At 41.2% G+C, this 25999-nt stretch overlaps 5 protein-coding genes across 5 annotated transcripts in view; 3 read left to right on the forward strand and 2 right to left on the reverse strand.

Annotated features, from left to right (window-relative positions):
- The first annotated feature begins 1489 nt into the window (after positions 1-1489).
- LOC115397782 (uncharacterized) lies at positions 1490-2377 on the forward strand. Its single transcript, XM_030104239.1, has one exon. The coding sequence runs from the start codon at positions 1490-1492 to the stop codon at positions 2375-2377; it is 888 nt and encodes a 295-aa protein (XP_029960099.1).
- A 2128-nt stretch (positions 2378-4505) lies between these two features.
- On the reverse strand, positions 4506-7962 carry il12b2 (interleukin 12B 2). Its single transcript, XM_030104240.1, has 8 exons — positions 7957-7962; positions 7000-7081; positions 6634-6897; positions 6435-6537; positions 6157-6347; positions 5932-6080; positions 5727-5837; positions 4506-4637 (listed from the first exon to the last, which is right to left on the reverse strand). The coding sequence occupies exons 1-8, from the start codon at positions 7960-7962 to the stop codon at positions 4506-4508; spliced, it is 1038 nt and encodes a 345-aa protein (XP_029960100.1).
- Positions 7963-9830: 1868 nt separating this feature from the next.
- On the reverse strand, positions 9831-12071 carry LOC115398029 (transcription factor BTF3-like). The gene is made up of 6 exons (XM_030104644.1): positions 11957-12071; positions 11167-11235; positions 10966-11079; positions 10501-10702; positions 10351-10407; positions 9831-10205 (listed from the first exon to the last, which is right to left on the reverse strand). The coding sequence occupies exons 2-6, from the start codon at positions 11233-11235 to the stop codon at positions 10159-10161; spliced, it is 489 nt and encodes a 162-aa protein (XP_029960504.1). The 5' UTR covers positions 11957-12071; the 3' UTR covers positions 9831-10158.
- Positions 12072-12198: 127 nt separating this feature from the next.
- Positions 12199-17019, forward strand: utp15 (UTP15 small subunit processome component). The gene is made up of 12 exons (XM_030104769.1): positions 12199-12369; positions 12816-12932; positions 13053-13145; positions 13302-13486; positions 13992-14170; positions 14491-14616; positions 14816-14951; positions 15173-15257; positions 15457-15612; positions 15781-15882; positions 15997-16130; positions 16329-17019. Exons 2-12 carry the CDS (start codon positions 12843-12845, stop codon positions 16627-16629), a joined length of 1587 nt encoding a protein of 528 aa, XP_029960629.1. The 5' UTR covers positions 12199-12369; positions 12816-12842; the 3' UTR covers positions 16630-17019.
- A 1498-nt stretch (positions 17020-18517) lies between these two features.
- Positions 18518-25999, forward strand: part of LOC115398459 (rho guanine nucleotide exchange factor 28-like) — a 34975-nt gene continuing 27493 nt past the window's right edge. Inside the window, exons 1-4 of the mRNA XM_030105218.1 lie at positions 18518-18576; positions 22793-22934; positions 23065-23174; positions 24133-24319. Coding sequence (XP_029961078.1) covers positions 18544-18576; positions 22793-22934; positions 23065-23174; positions 24133-24319 — 472 coding nt within the window. The 5' untranslated portion in view covers positions 18518-18543. The remainder of the gene's footprint in view (positions 18577-22792; positions 22935-23064; positions 23175-24132; positions 24320-25999) is intronic.

A 25999-nucleotide genomic window follows, 5' to 3' on the forward strand; every position in this document is an offset into this window, starting at 1 on the left:
TTCAGGAAGTATCTTTTACGCATCATTTTTTTCCCATATGATCGTGTCCAGCTGTAACAAGGAGGCCTATTCTGATTATAAACTACAATGTAATTTGTCCTATATTGGACATTTAATCTCCAGTTTGACTCCGAATAAAACGAATGTGTGTTCAAACACTGCACGGTGATGAAGAAAGTTGCTGAAAACGTCGCAAACTACAGTGCACAACTCAAACAGTTCTCCATCAGCCTGCAGTGAACCCTTTAACTGTGCTACAGCATGTTGGAGAGTCAGCGTGTTCAATAAAAATAGTCTTGATGCAACCAGCTTCATTTTACGTCTTTTTGCAGAAAAAAAAATCTCAGTACAAAATTTAAAACGCATGTTTCACAATGACCACAGAAATGAAAAAGCTGATCTTGTTATTAATTTGTTTTCTTATAGAAAACCTTTATTGACTCATCAGGCTTTGTGATGTGACATTTTGACTGATGCAGGATAGTTCAGAAAAAAAAACTGAAGTAAAGTTGAATGCAGCACATTTTCCAGAGCATACTCTGGGGCTGAAACGAGTGTGATGTTCAGAGTCAGACAATGGATCATCTGTGATCAGTGCCAGTTTTAGTTTGCACTATGAAGGGGACAAGGGAGAGGACATTTTCACTCTCTTTCAGGCAATAATGACTCTTTTGGACACGTGAGCACACATGAAGTATAAAAATAATCAAAATTTAAAAAAAATATGACCGGATGAACTCTGCAGGCTGTTTAACTGTTTTTAGTCAGTTGATGGTATAAACAGCCTCGATGTCCAAAATGAAACTGGAACCATGCACAAACCAACATCTGAAGAGAATAACCTGCATTTTGCAACTTTAAATGCCATGAAATGTATCATAATATGTCTTTGAATTTTAGTGGGAAATTCGACATTTTATATATTTTTTAAATGAATATGAAAAGTATAATTAAGACGATACTGAATAATGTCGTGGAGGTGCTTAGAACAAATAAACACATTTAAAATTGATGAATGCTCTTAATTCTCTGTTTGAAAAGACCATAGCACCTCCGAGTGGTGATATGGATAAACACACCTAACCTTACAGGGACACATTTCATCCGAAGGAACCTTGTTCTTTGTGTTTCTCCACATCCTACACTAATTGTGTTGAAGTGGAATTAAACATATAACATTGTCATCTCAGACTCAGATCGGGTATGTTGTGAGTATTATTTTTCTTTCCTTTATGCAAGATTCGACAAATAAGTCAACTGAAATTGACCAAAAGCAGGTTTAAATAAATAAATAAATAAATAAATAAATAAATAAATAAATAAATAAATAAATAAATAAATACTTTGTGATGGAGGAAGAATGAAATGTTCAAAACTCGAGCATAGTTTCTGCATGTTATGATGGGGAAAAGAGCAGAAGGCGCGTGTCTCTTGGGGCGTCAAACAGCGCATATAACGGACGCGCAGCGGAGGCCTTTGCGCACAAACGATGCCCCTCTCGAACGAGACAGACTCCGCCGCAGGAGGAGTTCCTCTCTCAGTGGACTTCGACAGTCCCGAGGACTACCTGGTCTTCATTTTCCAGCTCGTGTACGCCACGAGCACGGTCCTTCTGGCCGGAACAGTGGTGATCAGCATCGCGGCCACCAGGGCGCTGCGCCTCCAGAACAGATTCATCTTCATGCTCAACACCAGCGTGTGCGACACGCTGGTCGGCCTCTCCGTGTATTACCTCGGTCTGTTCGACGTGAACGAGGGGTACCCGCCCAGAAACGGGACTCAGAACGTGCTGCCTTCGCTTTTAGGTGTCAACATCCTGACTTTCCTGTTCGCGCAGTTCGACAGGTACTTCGCCGTGTGCCACCCCTTCATCTACAGCCGCTTCATCACCAGGCCCTTCGTGATTTGCGTCAACATCTACTGCTGGGTCTACAACTTTGCGCACCTGCTCGCCAGAAACGTGCTGCCGATTTCCAAAGCCATGCAGCTCTACGTGATCAGCATCATCCTCTTTCAGCTGGTCGTGCTCACCAAGGTGGTCATGACCATCAAACTGTACGTGATCGCCAGGTTCCAGCTGGAGAGGGATCCTCCCAGCGCCGACAAGGAGAGCAAGAAGGAGTCGTTGAAAATCATCATCTTCGTGGTCATCAGCTTCTTGGTCCTGTGGTGTCCCTCTTTTATAAATATCATCTTGCGGTTCGTGGGGGGAAGAGGGCTGGTGTTTAGAAACGAGGCCACCAACGTGTTCGCCATCATGGCTCGCCTGAACGCCCTGTGCACGCCGTCCGTGTACGTGTGGGGCAGCCCGGCGCTGCGGGAGGCCATGCTGAAGAGGGTGTGGGGCAGAGCGTGTCCCAGGTGCAGGAGCAGGTAGGATAGGAGGGCTGGCAGCACGATCAGGGCACAGACGTGGAATCAAGAGGGAAAAAGCAGCTTTAATGCAACTTCAATCCCAATCTAGAATGAAAAACAAACACATTTTCCTAATGAAAAAAGAATGGTATTGGTGTTAAGGATTGATTAATACATGATTTCAGCTGAACGATTATATTTTGGGTGACAATATGTATTATATATTTAATCTTATTATAACAAAACAAACTAAAAAGAAAGTATTGGTGTGCCTGGATCACTTGGATCAGTGTCATCTGATTAAATTATTTTGCTGTGAATCATCATCTCCTGATATGTTTGTGTTTGAATGCAGGAAGCAAATGAAAAAAATTCACCATTGATTTGTCACCTCTGCTGTGAGGAAAGTGGATGAACACGAATTTATTTTGTAAGCTGCTTATTTAACCTGACTGTGGTTGTTTTCTGCAGGGTCAGTTCCTGGCATGAGAAGACAGCTGCCACTAAATCGTGAGAATAAGAGCCAAGCCTGAGCTCTGCATCGTAACCTGCAATATCAACAAGTTTCATTCAACAAGCAAAATGATGACAAATGTGTCTGAAACAGGTTTCACAACTTGACTGATCAGAGGATTTACACACTGTGTGTATTTGTTTTTGTTTGGTTCAAACATATTGTCATAGAATGCCTGCAACACTGTAAATCACTCATAAAAAATGATTCTTTGAAACATAATTTATTTCTTTTACAAGATGAATTTACCACTGTCAACAAAAGTTCAACAATATGTTTTCTGTTTCATTTAGGTGGGGACAAATGATGCTTTTGCCTGAAAATGAAATATCTGACTCATTTTAAATGTTAATGAGCCAGTGTAATCAGTCTTTTGTACAGGAAGGTGGATTGTAAATGTTATCGTGGAATTCAAGTATTTTCAAAGATTTATTAAACATTTGCTGAAAAAGTCCTTTCTCAAGTTGTATTTTATTTTTCACCATCAGCAGAGTTAATGTAAACTTTAAATGTAACACAAACCTCCAGCCACCTTCCACTAAATACAAGGAATAAAGAAAATGAAAAAAAAATCCCAATTTTCAAGCACAAATGAATGTGAAACAACAATTAAAGTCTTCTTTATTATTCTTCTGCATTATGGAAAATTACTTTCCACAAATTTCTACATCTTCCAAGTTTACACACTTCTGCTTACTGCTCTTGGTTCTGAGGAAACATAAGTCCAAGAGGCCAAAAGGAATTAAGCAAATGTTAAATTTCTCTTTCAATAGTTAATTTATAAGGTTTAAGAGATCTCCAAGGTCATTTTGGAATTCATAAATGTTGCAAAATTAATTATCTGTTTCACAAAGAAAATCAACAGAACATTCAGGAGAATTTTAAAGAACTAAGTCTTGATGGAATTGCAAAAGGATTATAAATAAAAGAAACTAAAAAAAACAAAAACAAAATATAACATGTTTTATACAGATTTCAAGAATCAACAAAATAACATGCACCTTATTTGCCTGTTTCATTTGTAATTCTAACTTGTCATCTAACTTTCTTGTTGTGAGTTGAAATCTGGAATGCAGAGAGGTAAAAAATGTGATTGCACATTTCAAAATGTTTAGATACAAGGGAAATGTTTATTTTTGCCATAATTTCATTCAAACACTGTCATTAGCTTTCAGCTTTTCATTTAGTGAAACTCCTTCAGTGAAATTGCCAAAACTTTAGTTTGTTAATCTATTAAATGAGCCATCACAGCATCTAAAGTTTTGATTTGATAGGGAGAAACGTCTCTTCTTCTTGGTTTTTACCAACATTTGCCTCTGTGTGGAGCCAGCTTCACTTGCAGTGGTATTTTTCTCACTATGACAGGACAGGATAGGTGGTAGGATTTTATGATCAGGGTGTTTCATGCTTTACATTTGTCTTTTAACTTTCTTTAAAATAATCGAATCAGACAGAATTGAAGATTTTTTAAATTATTTTTTAATTTCCAGGCACATATATTATCATTCAAAATTGGTTGTGAATGCAGAGACTTTTTCTCCACCTGGAGGGCGTCTGGCAGCCACGAAGCAGGTCGGTGCAGAACGTAATTTTGTGGAGACAGGGTTGGTCGGTGATACATCAGTGACAACATGTCTCATTCCCACCAGCATTGTTCATTCTTCCTTCTCTTCTTGCAGTGGTCTGAGGATCCAGGTGGTGACTGTTGGCAGCATTTTTTTGGCCCCCTTTTTTTGGGTTTACATGGGTTCTTTTTCGATTTTGTCACCTGCAATGAATTAATCCACATTAAAGTTTGAATGAGCAATTACAGTATGATATTAAAAAAAAAGCTTTACATGATTTTGTTGGAGAAAGTTATGGGAACAATTTACTTGAAGCACCCCTGTATAACACATTATAAGTACATTATAGCACTGTGTAGCTAAAGGTATAAACACTCATAAATGATCACAGTGCTTTATAACATCAGGACCTAACCCTAACCCTAACCCCATGCTGTATAGTGGGTTATAAAGCATTATGATCATTTTATGATTGTTTATAACTACTTATAATGTGTCATACCAGGTGCTTCAAGTAAAGTGTTACCAAAACTACTTTTAGGACTGTGCAGGATTACATAATGTTTACATTTTGGCTCTAATTGCTTGAGAGTTGTAGTAAACTGCAGAAATGTTGTTTTGTATTCATCTTATATTCATGATTTATGCAATAATTTCAACCTTTTTTAATTGTTCATTTTTTCAAACATCCTGACACTGACATGTGTTCCAACATTCTGCACTAACTGCTTTCAGCATTGGTTCATTATTTGGTTCACTGATCAAAAGCAGAATTCTGTCAATGTCTGTGTTTTATCACAAACAATAAAGTTTTCTTCTTTGAACTTTGACCCAGTGAAGCGTTCAGGCCCACCAGTGAGTGTAAAACTGGAAATTCAGGTCATCAGAATGCACATGACGACAGCCACACACAAATAAAGAAGGAACATGCATACGGAAGGAAGCACAAAGATCTTTTAATAGACATTTGCTCTGCTCTTCACCAAACCACCAAGAGGCAGAGAAACACTGACACACTCACAAGAAAAATAAGCTCAGGAAAGGGGCAAACTAGAATGACTGATGCCTTTTTTTCTCTGTAAAATGTATCATTTTAAATAAATAATAAATAAAATACACAAATAAATAGTTTGAGTGTAGAATAAATAGGTTTTTAGCATTGAAAATGTGTTGGAAGTGCTTGGCTGGTCAGAGGTTTGCCCCACACACAGATGGACACACACTTACGGACATGTGGAGACAGAAAAAGCAGGAGTGGACAGTACTGGGTACAAAGCTTAGTGGTGAGTTACATTTGTCCAGGGAGTCCACAGACTCCAGGCGGAGGGCACCAGCGGGTCTCGGGAGCGGACCCTCAGCCTGCTGATCCCCTTTGGAACCAAAGAAGTGGAAGAACATTCAGTCTGAAGACAAAAGAGGGAGAACATTTACTATGAAGAAAAAATGTCAGACATCCAGAGAGCAGCAGGCTGGGACTTTGGAAGACCTTCTACGCACCCTTCCATCATCTCTGAGAACATATTGGATCTCATGCTCCAGGCTGAAGAAGCTGTGAGGAATGGACCAGCTGGGCGGGGGGGCGACGGTCACGTTGAGGTTCTCCCCCACCTCCTTGCACCTGACGATGTGGGAACTGTCAGGCTGGACTGCAGGGAGAGCAACCTTATCTTTAGCAGGGCAGGGCAGGACGGTGAAGACGCTTGGTTTGACTCATCATCTCACCAATGTCCCGGAGATAAAACCTTCTGGTCTTCCTGACGATGGACAGGTCCTTGATGGCCTCAGCCGTGACCTCCAGCTTGGAGCTCTCCTCAGAGTAGGGCGTGAGGCTGTGGGACAGGACAAACTGGAGGCCTCCGTCTGGATCCACACCGCTCTTTCTGATCCAGTGACATGACTCCCCACCTTCACTGCTGCAGAAGAAACTCCATGTGTGAAATTTACAAAAAAAAGAAGAAGGGGATTTTCTTCATCAGCCACTTCTAGTGCTTGGTGTTTACCAGTCAGGACCCAGCCCGAGACGCACTGCGGTGTATTCACTGCTGGTCCAGCTGCAGTTGAACTCACAGTCATAAGACCTGGCCCGACATTTCAGGAGAGAATCTGTAACAACACGCGATATATAACAAATAAATGGATCAGTGACTTGCATGCTTATTACAAAAAGCCTCCACAAAAGAAGAAACAAAGGATTCTGACCAAATTCCTCTTCCTCCTTCTCCTGCAGCAGTATGTAGGTGGATGAAACCATCTGGTTTCCTCTCCAGCAGCTGTATTCTCCCAACATCGGAGTGTCGACTTCATCGAGGACCAGAGTTTGATTCTGCTGCTGGATGAAGGGATCCGAGTCCTCCATCACTTCACCACCAAACTTCCATGTGACGGCGCCGTCGCCCCGGCCGCCGCAGGTCAGTGTGACTGGATTTGAATAACTTTCCCCATCATTCCTTCTGGCTATTACGACTACACAGGGACACACACACACACACACAAATTAACATTTGTATGCACACAACCAAGAGTGATAAGCTACAGTATATGTTGAGCTATACTTTGAAGACGTACAGTTTTCTGGAAAGTCACTGAGTCCACGCGCTCCTGCGAAGCTGATCAACAGAAGTCTGAATATCCACGGAGTCCGCTTCTCCTGAGGGTGTGTGAGACAGCAACAGGATCACTGCTGATTGCTTGCTAAAGCCTAAACTGACTTGTGATTGGATATTGATTATTATCATGTGCTACATCCTCTCTGCAACAACAACAAAAAAATAAATATTTTGAAATGCGTTTAGTTTGTGAAGTTTTGTCGCTGGAATTTATGCAATTTCTGAAAATGGCAAAAAATGTTATTCTATTAATGGAAAACCGATCACAACAGTCAAAAAGGGTGAGGCAAACATTCTTTCGCTGAGTCTTTTCTTACCATTCGGATGAAGTTATGCTGAACTGAGGCTGATAAAGTGAAGGCAGGCGTTCAGTGGCAGAAATCCTGATGACTACCTGCTGAGCGCCTTCTTATATAGTTGACTATCATGCAGCATCATGGGTGTCATGGCTGTTTTACCACTTTCAGAGGTGAGAGAGAGCTACCGATTTAGTACACTGATAAGAGTATTGACAGAAATGGTGGGACGCTAATTTCCTCTATGTTGTTTTGCATGTCAAATATGGTATTAAAAAAAAAAAAAAATTGAGAATTTCCAGCAGGGGCCTGTTAGACGGAGATATGAAGTATGAGGTGGGGGATTGCCCTCAGTCTTCAGTATGTCATACTGTTGCATGACTCTGCATCTGAGATGGACGGTGTCTGATTAACACGAGCTGAAATCACACAGGTGATGTTAGAACTTCTTCAACTTTAGGTCATAGATTTTAGACTAGATTTTCTGTATAAATGTCACTTTAACAGTTTTAAAGACTTCCGCATGGTGACTTGCAGCTTGATCTTCAGCCCCAGACTGAAAAACACAGAAATCATTAAACATTACTTTGGTTTTAAGAGAAGTTTTAACTCCACGTTGCCGTCATGAGACCGCCTGAGGGTCCTCTCGTTCATGAACATGCAAACATTCACACAGCGGAGGATGGACGGAGACGCGGCAGGACTTTCCCCTGCGTCCCGTTCATGTTTGAGGCAAACCAGTTTTGCTTGGTGAAATGTCACGTTTGGCAGAAGTAGAAGTCGACATTTAGCTCACATTAGAAAAGCCCGTTTTGCTCATGTGTCATGTGTGTGAGGGAAGGCCGAAGTGAACAGAGACCCATTGAAGGGCTGCATTAATATTCAGTGTCATATTTACCCGTTTTTTTTTTTTCTCTGGATTTCACAAGAAGCCGACATCTACCGCAACGCTTTAATCATCAAGCCGAGTCTTGATTCAAGTTTTGTGAAACTTATTCAGTCATTTGTACAGAAATAACTGGTTTCACTTCCCTAAAAACCTAGAAAGTGTTATTCATCTGTCTGAAGCGAAAGATGCAATATTAGATCACAGAAAAGCCCAGTTGTTTGGAACACTCCCATCCAAAAACACATTTTACTAGAATCAGGCCAACTGACCCACTGATGACGGCAGACGACGACTTAACCGTCTGATTTTTTTTTTGAAACTATCAATTTTTTATGTAGTGTCTCGTGTTTAAATGTGTTATTTCAGTGGTTTCCTTCATTTGTGGCTTCATGAGAGCTGCTATGAGGTCATGAATCTTTTTACGTCAGTCGAAGAGTGTGAAGAAAACTAGAAAATCCCCCTCAGTTCACACTTTGCATGTGATCCGCTTCCATGGAGTTCAGCGCTGTGGCGAGCTCCCGGATCACCTCAGTCCTGACGACAGAAAGACCCCCCCACACAGTGCCGACCGAGAAACTACCCCAGCATTAGTGACTCATTAACTGACGGGACGGTTAACAGAAACTATTCTCTGGTCACACGAGGAACGTCACAGACAGGGTTACTACGGTGCAGAGAGCAGAAGTGGATTTCGTCACGTTGCTGACATTTCTCAAAGCTCAGTTATTTACATAGGAAAGTAGTCGGATACCTTTACCAACGTCATTTACATGTGTAAAGTATGAGAACAAACAACACGTGCAGTATATCATGTGAGAAGAATCATTTCACTTTCAAATGTGACAGAGTCATGCTGATCATTCAGCAGAGGACAACAACTCTGCTGGGCAAAACCTTACGTCATGGCATTATGATCTGACTTTCTATCTGTAGCTTCTCGGCAGTAAAGTGATGCAATGTATGGACAAATCATACTATTGCATTTGGTTTCGACTGCTTCTGATCAGGTGGGGGAACGGTGGTTTCCTCACAGCGAGGATCTCCCTAATTCACCTCTGGGCTTGGTGTCAGTAACAAGCAACAATATGCCAGTGATCATGACCAATAACACAATACCTGCCAATGGTACAACAATTCTTTCCTTTTTCAATGTCACAAAGTCAATAGTATAATAAGCTGCTCATGGGAGTCAAGTTAAATTAATGAAAGTTTCAGTGGATAAAAATAATCAAAAAATAAGTTATTTGAAATTGTTAATTGCCAGCAAAAGATTCATTTGGTTAAATTCATGGTTGATCTGAAGAGCTGTCTGCATGTGAAAGACAGCATTTAGCCACACTGCCAGAAGTGTAGTAACATTTTTCAACTTATACAATAAGCTAGTCCATGATAGAAGTAGATTTAAAAAAATCTTTTCAAAAAAAGAGTCAACTTCACTCAATAATGTAATAATATATAACCACTGCTGCGTTTTTTGGAAATAAAAGCTCCTTTTTTTCTTTACAGGTTTGGTGAAGTTTGCTGTTGAAGAATATATTGTAGTAGATGGGATATTTAAATTTACTTTTCAATAATAAGTTTAGGTACTTTAATAATGGAGCACAAAAATAATTTTAATGTAATCTTTATTACATGATTAATTCCACTGATACATTTTTGATGTGTAGGCATCACAATGCTGGAGCGGCAGCAGGAAAGAGAGAAAGGTGTGCACATTCCACTGAATTAAATATATTTCACCTGTACTGCAGGTCAGGTACAGAGCAGTTAACAGTTGGCAGAGGAGGTGGGAGTTTACTTGCTGTAGCCAAGTTGTCACAGTTACAGTTAGAAAGCATGTGTGTGTGTTTGTGTGTGCGTATTGTAACCACAGAGCAATAACAGTGACGGAGACAGTGAGTCCACAGGAGCGCTGAATGTCTGCTGGTGCTTGTTAGTTGGCCTCGTTCTTTGAAGCTTCATCAAAGTTCTCAACAAGATCTGGAAACAGAAAGAAGGTGAACGCTGTCAAGAGGAACGGAATAAAACTAAAAAGCAACAAATACAAAGTACTGACAGTAAGAAACTGCAAACTGAATGAAAATGAATTCAGACAGCTGTCTTTCCCACATGTGAGTGTTCTTACCTGGGACCTCATCATCCTCCTCCTCTGCAGCCACCATGGGAGCCTTGTTCTCTCCAGCTGGAACGCAGAGCAGAAAGTACATCGTTATCAAACATCGCACAAGACTTTTGACACACGCATGTAACTCAAGAAAAGCTCCATTACGGATACCTGGCTTGGGTAGGGTCTCTGCTAATCTCCTGAGGCTGGTCAGACTGTCGGCTCCCAGCTGGTTTAGGATTCCTGGCAGCATCTCTGTGAGCTGCTTGTTCTCAGCGTGCCCCGTGATCGTGAAGGTGTTGGCGGCCAAGGAGGCCTGAACCTTGGGGTTGTTGAAGTGGATCACTGTCCCCTGGTTTGTGAACATGTTCACCTGCGGGAACCAGCAAAGATGCAGTCTGAAGACAGATCACTGTCAAAACTGAATGTCAATTGAAAGAAACAAACAAAACAGAATCAACACTACTATTTTTCTTTACAAAAACATTTCTACTGACAGTACTTTGTTAACTGGATGACTTCCTGTAACTACACTGTTCAGACTTACAGAGATCTAATTTAAAAAACAAACAAACATTGTAGACAAGCATTCAGGCTGTTTGCTTTCAGTTGACTGTGACACATAATTTGATGTACCTCCTCAATGCCGGATATGTTGTTGACTCCCAGTTTCTTGAGGGAAAACTGCAGCTTCTTGTCATCTGCTGTAGCTGTTCTGTGCACCACCTTCTTCTTTCTGCGAGCTGAGCCCTAACAGAGCAAGAGAGCAAACAGAGAAACTGAGTAATACATCCACAAATTGTGTCTCAATGTACCATTCATACACTTTTAACTCACCTTGCCACCTATGCGGACCTGCGCCTGCAGTTTGGCAAGCTTCTCCTGGTTCATTATATTCTCCTTCATCTGAAACGATAGAACACAAGAATTCTTTTTGTCAGTCATTTTATTCTTAAGGGTTAAACTAATTCTCATCCACTTAGCTGGAAAATGTGTAAGAAGCCAACAGCTGTTCCAGACCATCACTTAAGTGCATAAATGCTGATTTTATTAAGACTGCTTCTCATATATAGACTGACCTTTACGTTAAACCTTCACTCAGTCTGTGACAAGCAAGAAATGGAATATTTTCTAAGCAGGTGAAAACATTAACTACTTTCAGGGCTCATGACATTTGCAATGGCCAAGAAATGACGAAAAGCCTTCAGAAATGTCTTTATTATTTTTTACATCTTGACAAAACAAAGTGAGAAAGTGCAGCTGCCAGGAGGCCAGAAATAGCTGCACATGAATGTGACAAGCCATGCTTCCCCTAAGATATTAGTGCTAAGTGAGTCCAGACATTCACTAACTTGCGTTAAACAGATGATGAAGCTTTGAGAGCTGTGAGCTTTTCACTCATTAAACACACAACTCCGCCAAATATGTCACCTGAAGTGCTAAATTAGCAAACCAAGCTAACGGAGCTAGTGCAGGCCTCTTCAGCAGCGTGTTTGCATTCCGGTATTTCTCCCTCTTTTGTTACATTTTAATGCTCAGCCTGAACGGCGTGTGTGTTTATCGCGCTCCGCGTTTTAATGATAACAGCTGGAGACTGTCGGAAAGCGCTGATCAGACGTGAACTGACCTGGGACAGTGTAAACACGCGGCTCACACAGGCGGCGGAGGCTCAGGGAAAGGGGGGCCGGCCGGAAGTTACGTCACTGACATGAGCGTAAAGCAGGAAGTTCACAACCTTTCAAAGTAAGTGCTCGTCGTGCAGGGCGGTGGGTAGATATTGAGTTGCACCTCAACCCCCCGCCCTTCAGACGGCGCTGTGCGCCGCGAGGCTGTCAAAGCTGCCAAAGCAGGCAAAGAAGAAGAGAAACGTGGTTACATTTACTGTCATGGCGTCCCCCTGTGTGCTGAGAGGCAACGTGATTGCAGGTTGAGATAACTACATGTCAGCTTTCCCCGAAAGTTGTCATCGCCATCAGTTCATTCTAAAACAGCGTACGGACAAAAAAGCAAGTTTTCACTCCCAGGTCTCATATTTTAAAGGTGAGAGTAATCAGAGCGAAGTTTACTAAGAAATGCTAACAGGCTAAAGCGCAGCGTGCTAACTAAGTTGAGCTGTCTCGAGCACGTTGGCTAAATGTCTGTTTTGATGATGCGGCTTTACTTTCAAACTCCAAACACATATATCTATGCGTATGCGTTTTGTGAGAGAATTGAGCATGTATAATTTCTTGATGAGATACAGTTTTCTTTGTGTTTTTTGTGGGCTGTCATGGTGCCGAGTGAAACTTCTTTTCCTGCTCTGAATGTGTTGTTGGATCTGTAGTTCTGGAGATTGCTTTTTTTATGGTTAAGGGTAATGTTTTAACTTTATTTTAATAGCTAAACATCTAAATGAGTCAGTTTAATCTTAATCGGCTCGCCAAAAAGTGTCAGACGCCAAGTAGCCTGTGTGTTGGTATTCAGCTTGTTTTGCTGCATCTCCACAGGTTCAGGTTACTCTGGTCATCACAGTCATGGCATCCTTTAAGCCAACAAAAGTCCAGGTCTATCCTAAACTTGGAGAAAAAGTCACACAAGATACACTGTACTGGAAAAACTACAAGGTAAGACTCTCAACTGGTATGGTGTAGTTGTACTTTGTCACAAAAAGTCTTTTGTTGTGTTCAGTCTTTTATATATGTTGTTTTATGTTCATTTAATTGTGTGAATAACTGTCTTTGCAGGCTCCAGTGCAGATCAAAGAGTTTGGCGCTGTCACAAACATTGACTTCTCTCCTGTGGCTCCACATAATTATGCTGTGACAGCATTCACAAGAGTATGTTTCACTAAAGTTTGTTTGCATGTGTAATTTCAAATCGGCTTCTCTTTTTTTTTTTTTTAAACCAGTGTGACCACTTTTGCTGTTTAGTGCCTTTTTATTTTTCCAAAGTTATCAGCAATCATATGGCTTCTCATTACCACTCCTGTACAGATTCACATTTACGGGCCGTTCTCCCAAGAGCCTGTCAAATCGTTCACGAGATTTAAGGACACAGCGTACAGTGGCAGGTTCAGATCGGATGGTCAGCTGCTCGTGGCGGGATGTGAGGACTCGGTCGTCCGGCTGTTTGACATCGGTGGCAAGGCGGCACTCAGGATGTTTAAAGGACACACAAAGTAAGTGTTGGGCTTGATGCTGCTCGCATGTCTCGTAATTGTTTTGCTTTAAAATGAAAGGTGGACTTCTTTTTAACCTCTGAAATGTTGTATTTGTCGGGTTTCTTTTTCAATATGAGACAGCACCTTCATAATTATGGTCATTTGAACATAATAATAAAACCTTTGAATGTCAGAGACCAAGATTACAGTGTAATATGTTAGAGGAAGTGAAGTGTTACCTTCAGGTTTTTTGTTTTCATGATACAGTTTCAGAAGTTTAGATGACCCTCATTTCTTAGCCAATTTATTTTTGACTAATTTTTGCTCAGAACTGGAGTCAGGGGTAGATGGGCAACAATGGAAATGTTGAATGATGATTTCTTGAGTGATCCATCGACTGATTACATGATGATTCCCAAGATTTCTGACAACAAACTGTTACTGATCTGTAAGTGTCTGTTCAGGAAGGCAAACTGATGTTATTGTCATGGTTTTTTTGTTTTGTTTTCCTTCCTTCGTTCAGGGCTGTACATGTAACAGACTTCACCTCAGACCGCTATCAGATCCTCACTGGGTCAGACGACTACACCTGCCGTCTGTGGGACATCCCCAACGCCACTGAGCTCAACGTCTACCAGGAACACACAGATTATATCCGCTGCGGTGTCACGAGTAAACTCAATCGAGATCTCTTCATAACCGGTAAGATAGAAGAGCAGTGTTTTATATTGCTTTGAGAAAAACACTGCATGAAATCAGTGGCCTGTTAATGTTTGTGAATCATTTAATCATTTTAAATCCTTTTCATTGCCGGTTGATGTTTTGAAGAGAATGTAATCTGGACTAACAGGACTGCTACCGTAATTTGTAACACTTTCTGTTATGTAGAAACAGCAACAGAATGCCACTTTGTAACTTGTGTATTCAGAATATTCATTATGCTGACGAACTAAGTTTTGAAACTGCTGAATGCTACTGAGATCTGAGGGTGTGTTTATGACGAGTGAATGTTTTTCTCTCAGGATCTTATGACCACACGGTGAAGCTGTTTGATGCCAGAGCAGATAAGAGTGTTCTCACCATGGATCATGGCCAACCGGTGGAGAGTCTTCTCCTCTATCCCTCTGAAGGGCTGCTCGTCTCCGCAGGTAATCGGCAGGATGATTTCTTACATAACTCATTCGGTGTTCTGTCCTGAACAGAACACCAGTCTGAACAAATCTTAAACTGTTTCCTTTTTTTATTCCTTTCCTTAAACAGACTGCATTCCAACACTTGACGCTGAATTTAATAATGTTTGTCCAAGATAGTGAAACTTTTTTTTTTCTTCTCAATCTCATCTCTCAGGGGGCCGCTATGTGAAAGTGTGGGATTTACTAAAAGGTGGTCAGCCATTGGTGTCACTGCGAAATCATCACAAAACGGTCACATGTGTATGTCTCAGCAGTAACGGACAGAGGCTGCTGTCTGCCTCTCTGGACAGGTGAGCCCATGTGTGTGTGTGTGTGTGTGTGTGTGTGTGAGAAAGATACTTCTCTTTAAAAAAGAAAAAAACATTTGTGAAGATCTCGGGGAAACGTGTATTTACTGTTCAAGTTTTTTTCTGTTTACGAAGGGCGCTCTTGCTCAAGTGAGTGAAGCTGCTGCCATTGTAACCGCCCTGTATAAATAAAGCCCGTATGAGTGATTCTGTTTGTCTTTCAGGCACGTTAAAGTGTACAACACAACCAACTACAAAGTGGTCCACAGCTTCGACTACGCCGCCGCCATCCTCAGTCTGGCTTTAGCTGTAAGGATCTCATTCTAACATTCACTGCAACTCATTATTTTGTGTTTAGGACGGAGCATTAACGATCAACATGATAAAGACTGCACTCATATAACGTTGAAAACCTCAGCCACACTCATACATGAGTTGAGCTTGTTGAGGCTTCGTCCTCCTCTTCACGAAGACGTCTTACAGTGAAGCTTTGTGTCTTTCTCCTCAGCCGGACGATGAATCCATCGTCGTCGGTATGACCAACAGTATCCTGAGCATCAAACACAGGAAAAGCTCTGAAGAGTCGAAGGGAGCGTCGGGCCAACAGAGGCGGCGACCAGCCTATCGAGTTTTTGTAAAAGGGAAGAATTATGTTCCCAAAGAGGTTCGTTTTCATTTGCTGATGTACAGTGGTCCCAGTATGAATTCATGAAATTAAATCCATGTTATTAGATGCAAACGGTAGCCTGAGTGTTTGATTGGTGCTCACTAAGTTTCTGTTTCAGCTTTTTTGAGCTTCATTCTCCGTTTTCTATCTTTTTTTCTTTCCAAGGGTGATTATCTTGTCAGTAAGCCAGTCAGGGAGCATTTGGCCAAATATGACAAGCAGTTGAAGAAATTTAATGTATCCAAAGCTTTGGATACAGCTCTGCAGGTATGTGTGTCTCAAGCACACAAATATTTTTATGAGTACAGGAAAAAAGGTGAAAAAAGCAAAAGGTGTAGTTTTTATTTGTATTAATTTTCCAAATATAAAATTTGTTTGCAGACGTGGACCCGAGTGAAGAAGCCTGAGGTCACTGTTGCCGTTATCAAGGAGCTGGACCGGAGAGGAACGTTAAAGAACGCCCTGGCAGGAAGGGATGAGCAGGGACTGTCTCAGCTCCTCCACTTCTTCATAGGGTAAGGACGAGATGTGTTAGGCAAGGCTTCGTTACTCTAGTAGAGCTTATGGGGTGAAGATGAGGGGATAAACTTCATCCAATACAGCTAAAATCAAGAACATATCGGAAACTGATGTGGTGTCAGGTTTAATCCTAGTTAACGCCACATGAAGTAGAGAGGTTTGTTCTTTACCTGCTGCTGTTGTTTCTTCTCCAGGAACTTGGTTGACCCCAGGTTTGCCCCTGTCCTCGTACCGGCCGCCGAGATGATCCTGGACATCTACCGCTCGGTAATCGGACAGTCGCCACTGGTAGACCGACAGCTGGTGCGTCTGCAGGACCTGCTGGAGAAAGAGATCGACTACCAGAAGGACCTGCTGGAGGTCCTGGGGATGCTGGACACTCTGTTTGCCTCCTCCCTGCCGAGGACGGAGGCGCCGCGTTCGGGCGCCAGCAGGTTCAACGGCCTGGCACAGGAAGAGGCCAGTTCCTCCAGACCGCAGCTCCAAGCCACCTGAAACTCAAACGCAGAGACTTCTCCGGACTGCTTTAGATTGATTTTACAACTCCAACAACCGACAGACACAAACTTCCTGATGCGGCGGTGCATCTGTCAAAGACTTGACCAGAGAAACATTTGGTGCAAGTTTTAAGAGACTGATGAAGTTGTGGTCTCACTCTGGTGTTTTAACTCAACGATGTTGCAGCTAATTGGCAGAATGTGTTGTCTGGAGAATCTGTGACTGTATGGATGCAGAGCATTGTTTTTATTGGAAGTTTTCTAATTACACTTTCAAATTTCAATGTGTGTGTGTGAGAGAGATCAAGTGTTTTAACAGGTTCAACTGGTTAGTGTTTTCATATCCAGCTTCATTTTGTAAGAAAATTTGAAATAAATCTTTGTCATATGAAAAGCGAGTGTTGTCATAGTAAAGCTGCAGTAGCTGCTGATCCTTAAAGACTCAGTGTGAAAGCTGAAAACTGTGACATTACTCAACGGTGTTTGCACATCTGTGTGAGAAAAATATTTCTTAATGAAGAACTTCATATTAATAAGCCTTATTAAAGATGAAGTGAATGAGGTTAGCGGTGTTGAAGTTGGGTGGATATCGAAACGGAACTTTTCAACAGCACTGCTTTAAAATAAACACAATGAGATTAAAAACATGCATTTAGAAATCAATTCAAAACAGACTGACATATTGGAAATATGTTTCTTTTCTTTTCACAATTATTTGGCCCCAGTGAAGAGGAAAAGAGAAAACACACCAAGAGCCAGACAGGAACGCTCCTGTCTTTGTGCAGTTTCATTTTGTTCCAGTAGGGGGCGCTGCAACAACAGATAATCCCACACAGAGGACTCTGCATGTGACCAGGCTGCAGACTGAGAGCATCCAGAGAGTCAGTGAGTCTGCAGCTCTCCTCCTCCACACACACACAGACACACACACACTCACGCACATCAACACGCAGCCTGCAGACAGAAGATGAATCCGCTGTAGAATTGTTATTTTACAGCCCAAATCCTAGTTTTTCTGATTTTCCGGACTTCTGAGCTCCTGTGGAGGTAAGGTGCTTTATTAATAATGTCTCCAGCTCGCAAATTAGTTCTGGGTGACTGTTTGATTTTGTTTTATCGACACTTTGTCAGTTTTTTTTTTCTTCTTCAAGTGTTAAACGACCCAATTACAGCGGATCAGATAGACCAGCTGTAAACTGTATTGGAATATCCAAGAAAGGCATAAATATATATGAAACTAAATTGATTTTACAGAGACAATAAAACTGAGATGCTGACCTCTTTTGCTGTGTCATAAAAGAAATAGTGTTATTATTTCTTTCATATTTTCCCTCCTGACCTTCAGGATTGTTTGGTTTAATGCAGATTCAGTTATATAAATGTAAATTAATGCCCAGACGTGATGCAGCAGAGGAAACTGTTTTCTTAAGAAGGATGCTAGGATCTTGTTGTTGTGTCCAGTTTAGAAAGTGGCCTCTGATAAAGAACAGATCTGAACCCTGCAGCACTGAAACTCAATCGATTTCCTGCACACACACACACACACACACACACACACACACACACACACACACACACACACACTGCCTACATATCAGATTTTGCCACTTTGATTCTTCTGCCACTGTCTCAACACATCAGTGTTAAAGTATAATAATTAAAATCATTAATCCACAAACTTGGGATCACAAGACCATCCTGTCTCAGCAGTGGACTTCTGTGACTGCTTGGCACACATGAGGCTTGATTAGATAATCTCTTTAGAATCAGACAAAGAGGAAGGATAACCGCAATGACCAGAGGAGTAATTGAAGAGTCATATGGTTTCACTGAGTGTGTTTTCCTTTCTGCTGCCTGTTCTGTCCCTTAAATATCTCAAAAGCGTCCATCTCTGCCTGCAGTTGCTGTGCAGATGGAGCTGAGCAGGAGGAAAGTGCCTTTGTATGTAAGTATGCGCTTCATTTTGTATCAGTTTCAAGAGCATTTGCTCCAATTAATGTGAAGAGCTCTCCGTCCTTCCAGGAAAACCCTCTGCGAGTTCGAGCACAGTCAGAGATCAGCAGCCTCATTTGTAAAAACTGAAAGTCTTTTGCTGAAATATCATGTTTCAGGAAATGTTCAGCAAATGTATTTGGAAGGACTTAATTACTGAGGCTAGTTTCACCCTGATGGCTGAACATAGAGAATATTTGGCTTCATCTGTGTATCAGTTACACTCTGCTGTTGTTGAATCAGTGTTTCAAGAAAAAAAAACACGAATTAATCATCACAGTGGTGACAATGGTTGTCTGGTGTTTTTATATACAACTAGCAAATCAGTAACTCTGGGATTCATTCATGGTGGTGTTTCTCTATTTGTTTTTCACTCACTACGAGTTGAAAAAGAACTCGTGTTTGCTGTGCCTTTGGATTGCGATGTGCCTGGATGTGTGTAAACCTTTGAATAGACGTATTTGAGCTGTAGTCAAACAGGGCAGGACTGCAGACTAACACTTCATTTGTGCGTTAACACACAGCGATTTAAACAAATGTCTCTCTTGAGATCAAGGGGCTACATCCATCACAATCTTTTAATCGAGTATTTTCTGTTTTCCCTTTCACTCAAGGTGACTTAAAGGTCATCAAACGGTGAGCGAGGGCACGCCGCTTTGCCCTTTCTTTTTTCAAATAGATTCCTTCTTTTGAACCTGGATGTAATATGAGGATACTTCAGGAAAATAAGCTATAGATGCGACGGGGATTCACAGAACCATGTGCTCTGGCTGCCTGGTGGCAGGTGTTCTCTCATAACCTCGCCTGGATCTGCGTTGAGTCTTTACTGTTCTGCCAGGAAATAAAAAGATAAACCGGCTTGTCTCCGCTCACTTCACCGGCGGTGTGCCGTTTCTGGCTAAACCATGCTAACGCCACGTAGCCGAGGCGAACAGGCGAGCGTGGGGATGTCGAAACAGTGACTTGGAAGCCGTCAACCACCTGTCAGCCCTCGCTACCCTGAAATTATCAGCTGTGCAGCGCTGTGATTCATAAAGGGGAAGGAGGGAGGTGGGCTGAGTCACAGAGGCTGACCTCAGTGAAATAGTCTTGTTTTGTGAAGGAACAGTCTTCGACCAGGTGTTTCATTATTGGAGGAGTCTCAGGAGGGAACCGGCAGCCTGGCCTGACTCAGTGCTGATCTGCTGTATAGATACTCTTCATGTTTTCTGACAGAAGCCACTCTTTTATGATATAAAATATTGATTCACTTTACTTCTGTAATTTTAGTGTTTGGGTAATTTGTTCCAACTGCAAAGGAGTGCTTCTAAGGTGTTAAATATTGTGCAGACAGGTGATACAAATGCAGATCATCCAGATAAAACATAGACTTCTGTTGCTTCACCATAAACAGTTTAAAAGCAATGTGTCGATTGCAAAAGTGAAGAAAATTGATCTTTAGCAATACTCTGTTTTCAGGCTAGGGACTGTGTGAGACTGAGAGCAAACTAATCGTTACAGACTGCTATGAAGTCCGACGTGTCACGGTGAAGCTCACGCTGTTATTTTTTCACGCACTTGAATAATTTTGCAGAAAGAGTCTTTGATGTGCTGTTCGGCATTGCAACTTGTTCTGAAGGAGTCATACGTCACTGTGAAGTCTTTTACACATAAACAGCTGTCATTCAGCTTATGTTACAGGAGAAAAGGGGATGAATTATCTAAAGAGAATAAAATCCATTGTGTTTCTTTTTAGTTTTGGTTGAGTCATGTCACTCTTACCATGTAAAAAAAGTATACATATATATATATTTTTAGCAACACACACAACCTATCAAACATTGTAAAACTCTCACACATTTACAACTCCTCCAGCCCTCTCGCGACTGTAGTTTTAATTAAATAAGTAGAAAAGATAGAGGGATAGAATTCTGATTATTTCTCGCAGGGAAGCCATGACAACTAGTTAAAAAGCACAGATTGGCTGTGACAGAAAAATGACACCGCCACTAAATTTATCTTATCTATTTTTGAAAATAGGACCCAAACATCAAACTGTGAGTCAATTAAAATAAAAGCTGACACGAGAGAGGAGACAGTTATGTCAGCAATATGCAAGAAAGACCTTTGAGATTGTGGAAGTTAGTAAATCCTTCTCTCCTTTTCCATGACCATGTATTGTGAAAGTATTAGTTGGAAGGTGAACGTTAAAAGCAGCTCATGCCTACTTGGCTCACATCATTTCCCTCATTGAGACATGAATGGGTTTGTGTTTCTCAGTCTCCTTCCAGGCACTTCCTACTGATACATGCAGTATTTCATCTCATCGCCACAGCGTCATTAGTGGTCACCATCTGGTCAATCATACAAATGTGAGGAGCTGTAATGAGGGCACGGCAAAGGCCGGGGAAACATTTCAAAACTTGTGGTAGACCTGTTTTTCTTTCTGTAAAAGAGAAGCCAAAGAGGTGAATTGAACAGGAAGGTTGGATGAGGTGAAAGACAGAAAAGGAGTCTCTCCATCGGAGACGGGGAAAGAGGAAAAGAGAAAAGCCTCTCAGCTTCATAGCATGAGAAATCAGGTCAGCTGCTGATGTGATGCAAAGCTGATAGATAGACTCCCAATAGAGAGGAGCTTCAGAGAAGACTTGAAATTTGCTTTAAATTCATCAAGCACAAGTCTATCCCATTTATTGGATTTCACATTTGAACTTATCATTCACAGTTTGTTGTACCTTTTTCCTTTCAGTCTGTCTCCTCTGCTGCTGCCCCAGTCAGTCGTTTGATAAGTTTCCAAGAATAACCCTCACAGTGTGCCTTATGGCCTCAATTCAGCGGTCTATTGAGGCCGCCGTAGGTGGACAAATTGATATCATCTACAAGAGATTTCACCCTCAGTGACTGTTGGGTGGCGGCAGCTCCGTGGAGCAGAGCGGTTTTAGTGGCAATAGAGATGTTTATTTAGTTAGCCAAAGCATTATGTGAGCTACAGCTGACAGTGTATGCAGATGACACGATTCACTCCATCAGAGATTTTAGCTTCAGGGAGCCACTTCAGTTATCTGAAACCTGCCAAAGGTTTATTTAGCTGAAGGCTGAATATCGAGCCTAAACTTGCTGAAAGCACACAGACACGTCCAACACAAGGTGATTGCTGCTCTTATATATTTTTTAAATATGTGACTGATGACTGTCTACATGATTACTGTATGAATGTGACAGAGCAGACACATTTTATTTACAACTTATTGATTAATTGATTGATTGATTGATGATATTCAGTGATCATTGATTCACCATAAATGACACCATTAATTCCTGAATTTTGAGTTTTAAAGTTGATTCAAAGCATGAAACATTAAAGTGAAATATACCTCTGCCAACTGATCTTTAATTAATTAATAATAGATATATATTTATTTCCAATGAATTTCATTTGTAATTTCAGTATCTGTTTTTAGTTTTTTGAGCAGCTTCATGGATCTCAGTAGCAAATTGTTCTGTATGATCTGTTGGCTTCTTTTTATCTCACCTCTGTACAGTGTTATGTGTTCGAACCTTTACTGACTTAAGCATATTTATAGTTCCACCATTTTAAAAGTCAGCATCAAACGCTGTGAACGATTGATTGCATTTCCTTGGTTGTCTCAATGTCTTTAATGCAATAAATATGTCATTTTCATGTATTTACTCATCTGATTCTGTAATGAATTTGACTGAAATATCTATTTCTTTGTAAATCAGTTTCCCAGAATCTTGGAACCTTTTAACCAACTATTTTACTGTCTCAGGAGGCCAGAATTTTTTTTTTTTTTGTTTGTTACCCAAACCCGTATTTGACCTGCGGAAAGTATTTTAAAGGCTACCAATTACTCTATATATCACTGTGACTGTTCTGCTCTGTTATATTCTCTATTGCCTTGAATCAGGACTTTAAAGGGCTCTGGTCTGTTTGGATCAGGGCAGGTTTTTGCTGTAAACACTGAGGCATTCCTACTTTTATTGAGAGGTCATGTTTTATTGTACCCTCAAGAAAAATACTATCGTAGGATTTGGTGAACTTTTATAGAAATGTAGAGCAGTTTAGCAAGCGAAAAAAATGGTCTCACTCTGAACTGAGCCGTTATATTGAGGATGAGGTTTTTTTTTTTTCTCTTCCTTTCATCCATCCCCGCTTCTCTTTATCTCAGGGCGAAGCGAAGGTATTTGCTTTGCTGGAGGGTTTGGACTCGGTGCCTGAGGACGCAGAGGTGTACGTGGTTCTGGAAGGATCCACGCTGGTTCACGTCACCAGAGCGCAGAGCGACGTGATGCTCTGCTTCATCGTGCCCGGTACGTGGCTCCGTACGTCTCCATCATGTCTGATCACCAAAAACCAATGCTCAGCTGTGAAAATTCACATTTCAATAATGCTCGTACTGTGGTGTTGTGAGAGAAGGAACATGCCGATCTTCTTCTTCAGGACACAATCTGGCGGAGGTGGTCTCCGTTCAGGCCTACCTGTGCTCTAACAGCTCCGTCCTCACCTGGGTCGGCGGAGCCTCGCTGGAGTATGTTCACGATGATGCTCAGGTACAAGTGTACACAAGCATGTACCTGAATGACCCTTCAGATAAAACACTTGTGTTATTGCCCCAAAGCTGGGTGGGTTGATGATATCTTTAACTTAAAACTTTCCTCTTTATTTAGGATCTCAATGGCGAGATCTGTAGTTTAATTTTATATATGCAATTTTTCCTGAATGTTGGTCTATTTGACACTCAAAGTTTGGTAATTTTTCATTGTAAAGGTTGGTAGTTCCATGCCACTTCCAATGGCTCGATTTTATATTATTTAATTTTATCTTTTAGCAGTTAAAATTCCCTTTAATCTCACAATCATACAAACATTTAATATACATATTAGTATACAAGAATGAACAGCACGTTGTTCTTTATGAAACCCTTATGTTCTTTTATAAAGTCTGTATATCATTGCCCCGTCTTGTTTTGCCTCATTGGATTGGAGTGTGTGTGGACACACACTATGCGCATGTTTGCAAATATCCTTCTTTGTTGAATCGGAATTTCTTAAACGTGTTATTTAAGTTAATTAATTCCCTAAATCTTGACTGTGGATACATATTTAGAGAGTAAAACATAATGGCCAATAGGAAAATGTGTGTTTGTCCATTGTAGGATTTGTAAAAGTAAAGTTTTGTTTATTTTCCCCAAAGAGTATACAATTCTGTTTTAGACAAACGTGAGTATCAGTTTATCCTGTGTGATTACAAACAGATTAGTCTTCTCTTCACACGACGCCACTGATTATCTGTAAAGACAAAAGAAAAAGCCAGAAAACATTTTTTGATAAAGGAATGAAGTTATTTTAATGCCAGAAATTGAAAATCCTTCTCTCCCCTGTAGTGATAAATGAAAACCAGATATGCTTGGTTTAGACTGGGAATATTTTTGAATGATTTCATCCTCAGCTTGAAGAGATTTTAGAAAGCAGCTGTTAGAATGTCTCTGCATGACTGATTGATCCCCAGGACCTGGCGGAGCACCTGGTCGTGCACGGACACTGCCTGAGCTGCGGGGATCACAAGGAGCTGAGCAGCCTGTTCAGCCTGGGGCAGAAGAGCTCCCGCTGGGCTATGGATCGCCGCGTGGCCCTGGCCATGGCCAACCTGGACATCCCCCAAACCTGGAATGTGCTGGGGAGCCGCAGCGGAGACGGTGAGAGCCGGACAGAAGCGTTTTGAGTTTATTCTTTTATTCTGTTTTGATATACTCTGCTGTGGACAGGGATCCCTTTTATTGGAATGAACTGCTTAGCACAAAGGCACAGTTTAAGTTTGAGTGTTTTTTTTTTTCTTTCTTTGCTGTAATTTTCCGATTCACATGTTCATTCTACAGCGAGAGAAAGTGAACAGAGGACAGTCAGTGTGTAGGAGTGCAGCTCACAGCCTTTGTTGATAAATTTATGGCTTGGTATTGTCCGTGAAACTTTAGATCAGCACTTTGCAAGAAGGGTGAACTCTTCAACCCTGCTGCCCCTCCTCCTCCTCGACCATCATTCCCATTTTCCGTGCTCACCGGGCTGAAATCGGAAGTGAACATGGTCGCATGTCGGCTCCTGTTGAATTCATCATAGCCAATTAAGCAGCATGTAATGTGGTTAATAGAGCCTTTCCATCTGGAAGTGGCCTGAGGCACAGCTCAATAAATCTGTGTGTTTATGTGGGTATGTGTGCGCATGTCTTTCTGTGTGTGCGTCCTCTCTCTGTGCTGACCACAATGTTTACGAGATGCCACCATCTGTTTGTGTGATCCGGGTGTTCATGTAGGCAGGGCCACCTACATAAATAACAAACTAGATTTAGCTGTAATACAGTTACGGCGGTCTGTTTCGCTGCAGCGTCTCCTACTAAAAGTCTGCAGCTAATCTGATAACGCTGCTCCAATACTGATGCATACAGCTCAATTATCAATTTGTCAACTCTGTTTCAGTTGTGTCTGTTTGCTCACAGTGTAACCGGTACTGTTGCAAACACTGAAGAAAAAAACGAAACACACCTAAAGTAAAATCTTTAAATATCTCCGGATTAAACAGTTTTAAAGATTCTCTGACTTATGGCTGCAAATGTGTTCATTCGAAAACATTTCTTTCCCAGCATAAAGACGCTCTGCGTCCTGGAGTAAGCTTATTTATGTCCCAGCAGCAGCGGGAACCCGGAGGCTTCTTGGTTCCTGGTTCTTCCATTTCTGTTCGCATGATATCCCAGAAACTGCATGAGGCTGATTATTCAAATTCACTCCCACAAAAAAAAAAAATCCAATTAGATTTTAATGGTCGGAGACCACCGTCATCATGAGCTGTCATTTTATGAACTGCAGTGTCCCACAAAAGCATTCAGATCATTACATCAGATTTGACACTTGTTCACGTTGATGACTCAAACTGATTACTCATTAAAACTGACCAAAAAAATACTGTTTACCGGATAGCTTCCTATTGCCTACCTGGAACAGATTGTAATGTTGAGCTTAAAAGGTACACTTACTTCAAATCTTGCTTCTTTGGTCAACTAAGGCGCACACCTCTTGAGCTCAGTTTAGTTTCTTTTAAAAGATACATTTTAATTTGAAAAACAAAATTAAATCCAGTAGCTTAATATTGTGTTTTATTCATTTTCTCTCATTTTCTCTCATTCAAAATTTTCCCCAGACTGAAGACTGAACTGTTCTGAATGCATCTATGATCTTAATGTGATCATATTAGAACTCTGAAACAAATTGTCATCTGTGCCACTTTCTTAAAGATTAGATTTCTTTTTGGTGCAAGTAAAGCATCTCCCGGTAATTCCATTTTGAGCTATTAAAGAGGCTGTTGGTTGTGAGGAGCCGTTTGCCGGT

The sequence above is a fragment of the Salarias fasciatus genome, chromosome 12 (assembly GCF_902148845.1).
Source record: "Salarias fasciatus chromosome 12, fSalaFa1.1, whole genome shotgun sequence".
Classification (NCBI taxonomy): Eukaryota; Metazoa; Chordata; class Actinopteri; order Blenniiformes; family Blenniidae; genus Salarias; species Salarias fasciatus.

What these genes read in the sequence shown, in the direction of transcription:
- LOC115397782 (XM_030104239.1), top strand. Translation starts at nt 1,490, where the DNA reads ATGCCCCTCTCGAACGAGACAGACTCCGCCGCAGGAGGAGTTCCTCTC.
- il12b2 (XM_030104240.1), bottom strand. An exon ending in CAGTGACTTTCCAGAAAACT is followed by an intron (nt 6,898 to 6,999) that starts GTACGTCTTCAA and finishes GTCCCTGTGTAG; the next exon opens with TCGTAATAGCCAGAAGGAAT. An exon ending in TTCTCAGAGATGATGGAAGG is followed by an intron (nt 5,838 to 5,931) that starts GTGCGTAGAAGG and finishes TTTTGTCTTCAG; the next exon opens with ACTGAATGTTCTTCCACTTC.
- LOC115398029 (XM_030104644.1), bottom strand. Translation starts at nt 11,235, where the DNA reads ATGAAGGAGAATATAATGAACCAGGAGAAGCTTGCCAAACTGCAGGCG. An exon ending in AGGTCCGCATAGGTGGCAAG is followed by an intron (nt 11,080 to 11,166) that starts GTGAGTTAAAAG and finishes TTGCTCTGTTAG; the next exon opens with GGCTCAGCTCGCAGAAAGAA. An exon ending in ACATATCCGGCATTGAGGAG is followed by an intron (nt 10,703 to 10,965) that starts GTACATCAAATT and finishes TGGTTCCCGCAG; the next exon opens with GTGAACATGTTCACAAACCA.
- utp15 (XM_030104769.1), top strand. Translation starts at nt 12,843, where the DNA reads ATGGCATCCTTTAAGCCAACAAAAGTCCAGGTCTATCCTAAACTTGGA. An exon ending in TGTACTGGAAAAACTACAAG is followed by an intron (nt 12,933 to 13,052) that starts GTAAGACTCTCA and finishes CTGTCTTTGCAG; the next exon opens with GCTCCAGTGCAGATCAAAGA. An exon ending in CTTTGGATACAGCTCTGCAG is followed by an intron (nt 15,883 to 15,996) that starts GTATGTGTGTCT and finishes ATTTGTTTGCAG; the next exon opens with ACGTGGACCCGAGTGAAGAA.